The sequence below is a fragment of the Mastomys coucha genome, unplaced genomic scaffold (assembly GCF_008632895.1).
Source record: "Mastomys coucha isolate ucsf_1 unplaced genomic scaffold, UCSF_Mcou_1 pScaffold3, whole genome shotgun sequence".
NCBI classification, from domain to species: domain Eukaryota; kingdom Metazoa; phylum Chordata; class Mammalia; order Rodentia; family Muridae; genus Mastomys; species Mastomys coucha.
The window spans coordinates 39,733,974-39,742,872 of record NW_022196909.1 but is presented as its reverse complement, the minus strand read 5'-3'; the positions used below and the strand labels follow the sequence as shown (position 1 = coordinate 39,742,872).

The 8,899-nt window shown below is 50.7% G+C and overlaps 1 protein-coding gene across 1 annotated transcript in view; it reads right to left on the bottom strand.

Moving 5' to 3' along the window:
• Bcr (BCR activator of RhoGEF and GTPase) overlaps positions 1–8,899 on the bottom strand; it is a 129,324-nt gene that overhangs the window by 59,623 nt on the left and 60,802 nt on the right. Inside the window, exon 2 of the mRNA XM_031348559.1 lies at positions 6,447–6,619. Coding sequence (XP_031204419.1) covers positions 6,447–6,619 — 173 coding nt within the window. The remainder of the gene's footprint in view (positions 1–6,446; positions 6,620–8,899) is intronic.

Below are 8,899 nucleotides of genomic sequence, written 5' to 3'. Positions count from 1 at the left end.
GTGATGGCACCGTGGACTACATTGTGTCATGGCCCCCCATTCCTACGTTGAAGTCCTAAGTCCCCTTAGCCTGTATTTAGAGAAGTTGAAAGAAAGACCATGGGGGTGGATTCGAAGCCAGTGTAACTAGCATCCCACAAGGACTGGACACACAGAGAGAAGATATTCAAACCAAGAGTACTTATGTATTAGCTCTTCATTCATAGATTCAGGAGAGAGGACTCAGAAGAAAACGCCCCTATAACAACTAGACCTCAGGGCTGGAGAGAGGGCTCAGCGGTTAAGAGCACTGACTGTTCTTCCAGAGGTCCTGAGTTCAATTCCCATCAACCACAGGGTGGCTCACAGCCATCTGTAATGGGATCTGACGCCCTCTTCTGGTGTATCTGAAGACAGTGACAGTGTACTCCCATACATTAAAATAAATAAATAGCCAGGCAGTGGTGGCGCACAACTTTTAGTCTCACTTGGGAGGCAGAGGCAGGTGGATTTCTGGGTTCGAGGCCAGCCTGGTGTACAGAGTGAGTTCCAGGACAGCCAGGGCTACCCAGAGAAACCCTGTCTAGAAAGAAACAAAATAAATAAATAAATATACAACAACAATTAGACCCCAGCCTTCCACCCTCAACACCTCTGAGGAAGTACATTTCTGCTATTTAAACGGCACAGCCCCTGGTGCTTTGTTATGGCATGCCTAGCAGTCCAATAGTGGTGGTGGTGCCAAAGGCAACAGAAAGTGCTGCCTGATTTCCTGGCCACTCCCTGCTTCTCTCCCCAGCCACGAGTGATGTCAGAGGTTGGCCGTGCCCATGGAACCAACCACTGTGTGGCTCCCAGCCAACCTGCCCCACCTACAGACAGAGGCTGATGCTAGTAAGGAGAGAAGCCTGTACCCACGGAGGGTTATAGGATGTTAAAAACCCCGCCCACTCCTAGTTTCCTAGCCCCAGAGCCAACTCCAAATAGCCCTAGTACTCTACCTCTTGGTATTAAAACAGGAGTGTTGGCCTTCCCCGCACCTTCCTCCATGACTCATTTTCCTAAATCATTAGAGGAAAAAATGTGAGCAATGCTGACATTTGCAGCTGAGGGGTTCTCTCCTGGGAGTTAGCAGGCAATCCTATGCAATATGACGCTCTACCACATCCCTGGCCTCTACTTCCCACATAGGATGCCCACAAACGTCTCTGGATAGTATCTAGGGCCCGTAGAACCCCTAGTGAGACTGACTAGGTTCAAGGAAGGACCTGACTGAAGACAGCTCAGGCCTTGGGGAGGCTCTGCAGTTGGACATAAGAACCCCACTATGGACCCTCTATGTTGTCATCGTCATCTTCTTCGTCTTCCTCCTCCTCCTCCTCCTCTTCCTCCTCCTCCTCCTCCTCCTCCTCCTCCTCCTCCTTTTTGTAAAGATTTATTTATTATTATATGTAAGGACACTAGCTGTTTTCAGACACACCAGAAGAGGGCGTCTGATCTCATTACAGATGACTGTGAGCCACCATGTGGTTGGCTGGGAATTGAACTCAGGACCTTCGGAAGAGTAGTCAGTGCTCTTACCTGCTGAGCCACCTCTCTCCAGCCCCTGACCCTCTGTGTCATAATAACTCTGCTGGTGCTTTTCAACTCCCTAGTCTGTTAGAGGAAAATAGTTCATGGTACAGACTGCAGGTTCATCAAGAAAAGCCCAGAGTCAGGATTCAGGGTCAGAGTTGCAGAACCAGGGTTGCCTAGGCAGCCTCTGGCCATGGGCCTTCATCACCTAGATATAAACTGTCTAATTCTTGTCCTACCTGGACCCCTGGACCCCACTGTCACTGCCACATGGCATTTCAGAGTGTGTCTGTGTTTGTGTGCCTAAGCTGTGACTATGCAAATGTGTGTAGGTGGCAGCCGCCACTCCAGGGAAATAATCCACCCAGATGGGTCCCTGCAGGTAACACCAGGCAGTGGCTTCCACAGATAAGAGCCTCCAGGGCATAGCTGTGCCTAAACCCAAAACTTCCTGTGCTTGGAACTTACATTGCTCAATTAAGACTCATTTCATCCGTGGCTGGAGAGATGGCTTAGTAGTTAAGAGCACTGACTGCTCTTCTGAAAGTCCTGAGTTCAAATTCCAGCAACCACATGGTGGCTCACAACCATCCGTAATGGGATCTGATGCCTTCTTCTGGCTTGTCTGAAGACAGCTACAGTAGATATAATAAATAAAATTTTGGGCCAGAGCAAGGAGGGGCCAAAAAAAGATTCATCTCATCATCAAATCTGAAAGACTCAAAATCTAGGTTCTAGTTGGGGCCTCATCTTTATGAAACCCCCAAGGGCTCCTTCAGAGTCTCAGTGATGTAATTGGGAAGCAAGAAGGTCCCAGAAATCCAGGACTGTCACTTGAGCTCATTAAAAGCAGGCGAATGGGAAATTCTACTGGGCCACTCAAATTTGATAGGATACTGTCCGTGGTGCCCAGATATGCAGGACTTGATGGAGTGATGCTCACTTCTCTGCCCAGTGTGATGGCAGGTCATCAGAGAAGCAGCCTCCCACTGCCACTTGATGATGCACACATCCCATACAAGGGAATGGATTAGTGAGATGGCAGGCCTTTGACAGGGGCAGCTGCCCCTGACATGCAGTCTTCCTTCTTTTCTAAGAACAAGCTTGCTACTCTGAGCTCCAGGGAGACAGTGGGGCCCAGGGAGGTCAGCAGGGCTGATGACATCCCTGCCCAGCATAAGATGCTGCTGCCTGCATAGATGGGGGTGTCTGGTGGAAGCATGGTGCTTCATCCCACCCACACAGTTTGGAAAGGCAGTAGGAAACACTTGTTCAAACAGGGGGTGCCAAGTCCAGTTCTCCTTATTCCAAGGGTGAGGACACCTAGCCATTGGATGGTGTAGGGCTGGATGGAGACAAGACAGGAGAAGATGAATCTTCTCAGATGGAGAATCTTTTGGGGATCAGAACAGCGCTGGCACTGGCTGTTGATAACCCAAGCAGCACACGCGACATTCTGTAATCAGGGCCCTACAGGCAGGGAGGGTCTTTCTAGGAGGAAGCTTCGGGTAAAAGGCAGCTGGAAGCAGACAAAGAGCTAGCCAGAAGCCCTTATGCCTAACCTGAGTTCAGAGGCAGGCAACTAAGAATGGAGAGAAACTGAACTGGACTCATGGTAACAAAGTAGCAAATGTTACCAAGCCCACAGGTGAGCTGAGGCTAGAACGTTAGTAGGTCTGTCAAGACTCTTCCCAGGGGAGCTCACTGACCAATCAGGGTGCAGCTTTCTCCACTGTAAGTTCAGAGCCAGCACGGCTGCTGGACAAAGGGCCGTCACTCATGGCCAGCCTAGCTGCTGAGCAGGAGCCCTCTTCTAGTCTGAATAGGGCCAGGGCTCTGTCAGTTAAAGGCTAGATATTGCCCTTGAGTCCCGCTTGCAAGCCCAACTTGCAAAGGGCCCAACATTCACAGGCAAACCGGTCCTCCAGAAGGGGAGATCTCAGCACGCAGAGCTGGCTCTATTAGTAGACACTGTCTCAACCAAACCGTCAGGCTTCTGCCGCCTCACCCCAACTCAATACCTAACCTTTGGGGTGGATGCTCACAGAGAAACCCTGAAATCCAGATGCTCCACTGAGCTTGTGTGTTGCCATGGAGTCCCCAAGGGAAGCTCTCTTAATGCCCAAGAGCCCCAAAGGTGCCAGGTTGGCAGCAGGGAGCACACTAGGGTTTGGGAGGCAGGAGAACCTTAGGCAGCAGGAAAGGGTGTTTCTGGCCCCAAACCCACCACATTCCATAAGGAACCTAAGACGAGAGAGACATCAGAAAGCCAAGGGTGTGTCAGTCCCCAGTGCCAGGATAGAATTCTACCCTTAGGGCTCTAAGCATCTAAGCAGAGGGCTCCAGGGACAGAACTAGGTGACATGTCATCTCTCCTCACTTAGAAAACCCCTGCCACCTCCTCTGGTGGAATGCTGGTGGTGGTGGGGGGGGATGCTGTAGACCTCTTTGTGCAGATGTGCAACATCCTGTCGTGGGAGGCATGTTTTATGGACCCCTAAGGGGGTTGGAGAAGGGAGACAAGGTTCTGCATGGAGTCTATAGAGATGAGCTAGGTGCTTAAAAGGCCACCATCTACATCAGGAGACCAGCAGGATAGAGGCCAACCTGGACTGGGTCTGTATCAAAGAAGTAGGTCGGTTTGCTGTCAAGGTCAAGAAGGAACGTTAAGACTTGGTTGGGTGATGGCAGCTCTCGGGAGATGGATAGACAGAGATGTGGTACATGTCACACACTGGCCTCCTTTCCCATCCTCTTGTTTCACAATGAGGAACCCACTCAGCATCAACGTCATTGGAAATCACAGACCCATAAGAGGGAGATAGTCGTCCAGCAAATGTGTCTACCCCAGAGTGAAGCAACCTTGGTGAAAAGACACATTTCTAGGGCTTTGTAATAGCAAAGGGGGGAAACGCGGTGCTGGGGTTGGAAGCCAGGGTCACGTGCACTCAGGGTCACGTGCACGTTAAACGTAAACTCTACAAACTAAGCCACGCCCCCAAGGCCGGCTCTCTTTCTTATGCTTAAACCCAGGGTAGAAACCATCTGCACACAAGGTAAGCGGAGGGGAGAAAGGTATCACGGGCCCAGAAAGACAAAATGGCCTCAGACAAGGAGAAACTGCTCTAGGACAACAATGATTACTCATTCATGAGGTTCATGAAGGAAGGCTCCAAGGAGTCAGAGGAACAGTCTTAGCTGTTTCCTGTTGCTGTGACTTAAAAGAAAACATCCTGATAACACTTACTACACAAACACATATACCACGCACCCACTCCTACCCACGCACGCCACACATACCAGCCACGCACAAAACACATGCACGCAATGCACGCACGTCACGCACAAAACGCACAGAAAACGCACGCACACGATGCACCCACCCACGCACAAAACATGCACGCAAAGCACGCACGCCACGCACAAAACGCACGCACACGACGCACGCACGCCACGTACGCATGCACAAAACGCATGCACGCAATGCACGCACACCACGCAATACGCCAAGCACGCCACGCACGCACGCCATGCACGCACAAAACTCATGCACGCGACGCACGCACACAAGGCACGCACGCCATGCACGCACATACTTGTTATGGGATAAAGCGCTTATTAGCTCACGATTACAGTCCATTATTGTGCGGAAGTTAAGGTGTTGCGAACACGAGGTAGCTAGTCATTACATTCAGAGTCAAGAGTAGAGAGAGAACAATATGTGCATGCATGCTGGCGCTACACTTGTTTTCTCCGTATTATACACCACGCCTGGGGAATAATGCTGTCCATAGCGAGCAGGTCATCCCACACGAATGAACATAATTTAGATAAATCCCCTCAGACTATCCTAATCTAGAAAGTCCCCATCGAGACATTGTCACTGTGTCAAACTGACCATTAAACTCATCACGGGAGGTGTCCTTGCTCTGATGTCAGAAAGAACATGTCCCTGCCTCCACGGAAAAAGTTACCTTCAACAATGCCCCAGCAGCCCACAGGACCACCGAATGGCTCAGGACTCAGTGCTGGCTGGGCAGATTCACTGTGGCAACTGCCCTGTTGAGCCTGCAAGTGCCTTGGGGTGATGTTCCCCAGAGAGAAGGCTGGCCCATACAGTATGCTACTTCGGAACGTGGCAGATGGTCTCTCAAATGTTCCACTACTCATTAGCCACATGACCTGAGAGGAAGCCAGCAACTGACATCAGTTAACACTTTGGTGACGCAGAGATGACAGCAAGATTAAAGTTCCTTGAGTTGTTGGTGAGGATCAAGTGCAAACTCCCTGGAAAGATCTTGGTCAAAGGAAGCTACTGTGAGGGACTCCTCTGTGGCAAAGGGAGTGGGTGTACCCCTTGAACAGAGGGCCTACGGCAGCCTAGCTGAGCACTCCAGCTGGGACCACCATGTAAGTCCTGTTTGCTTAGGTACTGGCATGACTATTCTCAGCCTAGCAATCACAAGCCACCTCCCTCTCTAGGCTCAGTTTATAAAGCAGTCTGTGGCCTTCCTGGGAAATGTGCTCAGAGGGCTGCCTCCCTCTGCCTGATTCATGACAAAGAAAGGAGTTCTTTTTTTTTTTTTAATTTTTTTTTTTCGAGATAGGGTTTCTCTGTGTAGCCCTGGCTGTCCTGGAACTCACTCTGCAGACCAGGCTGGCCTCGAACTCAGAAATCCACCTGCCTCTGCCTCCCAAGTGCTGGGATTATAGGCATGCGCCACCACCGCCCAGCAGAAAGGAGTTCTTAATGATTCTCAAATGGGGCCATCACCTAATCGCTGCATGTCCCCAAACAAGGAGTTTGCCTTCCAGGACACAGCTCAGTGCCCTTCCAGACTCCACATCTACCCCGACGCCTAGCGGACCTAGTGAGTACCTCTCGGACTCACCACTTTGGTGGGCTCCAGGGCGCCCGAGGCCAGGCTGCCTCTGCCTTTGCTGCTGAGGTGTGGCGAGGAAGACGGGGAATCATCGATGTAGGGCAGCCCGTCCTGGTGCCGGCGCTGTTCCTCAGCCTGATCGGCGGCGCAGCCATATCCGGGAGGTGTTCCAAACGAGGAATCTGTGTGGACAAAGGAGCGACCTGTGTTAACGAGAGCCGAAGGGGGGCTGTTTCAGGGGTGTCGTGCCCCACCTGCCCAAGCAAGGGCCCAAATTGATAGCATCCCTGTCGCACACAGGCATCTCCTGGAGACTTGCCGTCACTCTCAAGATCTACTACTAGCCAAAGGCGCAAGGGGAGGGAAGGGGCCAGCTGCGCTGCGGTTTGTAACCTTGGAGCCATGACCGTCCTTGTAGGGGACATAACAAGTAACATCTGGTCTCTGTAAAAACGCACACACACATCATACTCTTTCCTAGCACACGGCTCCTAAAATCATTAGACTCTCTGAAGTGACAATTACAGGCTGTATCAGTGAGATGACTGAATAGCTCAGGATGAGGGCTGGCTGCTGGTGGGAGTGGAGTGGAGGACCGGCCATGTAATTAGAGAGTTGGGACTTTGGGCTATGACCCTGGCCCTCGAGGAAAGAAAAAGGGCTGAAGGGTGAGTGGATCATTAGAGGCCAGTGAGATCACCAGTCATGGGTATGGAAGGAAACTTCTATAGAAACCTAAAAGGCAGGGGTTGGGAGAGCGTCTTGGCTACTGAACACATAGAAAAATGTGCTAGGCCACCCTACTTTATTACATGCATCCTTTTCCTCCTCCTCTTCTGAGTTATGCATGTCTTTTTAGGAAACTGTCTTCCTGCTTCTTGCCACCAGCCCTTCCTGCGTAATTGATAGCGTACGAAGAAGGGTTTGTGAGGGAAACCGTCCCCCTCCATTTATATGTTTAAACACAAACATGGTTTACAACCGCAGGCTTGAATATGGTGGAATGAGGGGGGCTGTTCTTATGGGGCTTAACCTGTGGGACCCGATATTATCGCCGGGAAGACAACATCAAAACTGGAGCTAACACTTGTGGGATACCCAGACGGCATCCATGGAGAACTGTAGAATTTCTTGGTGTGAAGGAAAATCCTGTACTTGGTCACTGAAGTATTCTGTTGTGGGTGATGAGAAGACACACAAGGGCTTATCATACGGGTGTAATATGATACATCTGGGCTAGGAGAACCTCAGATTCAAGGATGCCTTTGTACGGTCCCCATACACCTACCTATGGGGATATGATGGGCAAAAGGACCAGAGTGCTCTGAACTAATTGTTGGCAAACCCAGGAAAAGCTCGTCCAGATCCTAGGCTACTGGCCTGGGCTATGACCTGTAGTACCCTCTTGCCAAGCCTTTCCAGTAGACACACCAAAGCAAAATGCAATCTACCCTTTGCATTGATAACTTTATGCAGACATCTAGGACACATGACCGTCCAGATAGCGCCAGATGCCAGACCAGGCACCCAAGCTACTCTTGGCCCTAGTTACTCTGCTAGTCCTCTGGAAAAGTCTTTGGAGTGAGGGTGTTAAGCTATGTATCACTGCACACACATTTACCCCCAGCATTTGGGAGGCAGAGGCAAGTGGGCCAGCCTGTTCTACGCAGTAGTTCCAGGGCGGTCAGGGCTACAAAACTGACCTTGTTACAAAATTTAAGTGGGGGCTGGGCCTGGCTGCACTTCAAAGCGCCTCAGGTGATGCTGACAGTGAGGAACACGTGTTAGAGGCAGAGGATTCTGGGACGTCAACTCTCCGTGGATGCCTACGGCTTGCAAATAGGGTCTAGCCTGAGACCTAGCACGCCAGCTCAGGTACAACAAGTAGCAATTCTGAACCAAGTTTCACCACAGTTAATTGTCACTTCTGGACCTATCTATGACCATAGGCTACTGTCTAGAGCCTTAGCCCAGAACCCTTCGTACCTAGGAGCTGACTCTAGCTTGGAAAAGGGGCTGTCAATCAGGGATGAGGCTGGCCATCTATAGCAGTCTTCCTTTATTTTGGAGCAGTACCTTGCACGGTACAGGTGGCATTACCAGAAGCTCAATTTCCTAACAACGGGGAAGCCTCAGCTCTTGCAAGAATCTTTTGCTAGGTACTTCCTTCAGCTCTTCATGGCGTTGTCATCTTTTCCATATTCTATGGATGCACACAGACACCTTGGTGGGTATGAACTTCAGACTGCCATTTTTCAGAAAGAAGATAGAGTTCTGAAGCTTGACTACATTCAAGTCCACCTCTGACTATGACACTTTAAGATCTTTAAGATGGCGGTAGCCCCTTCGCCCCTGAGTGGTGACATTTGACCGATCCCAGGGGGTAGGCACAGCATTCCTGAGATCCACACACTGGGAGGTCAGGGAGCAGAGAGAGAGAGAGAGAGAGAGAGAGAGAGAGG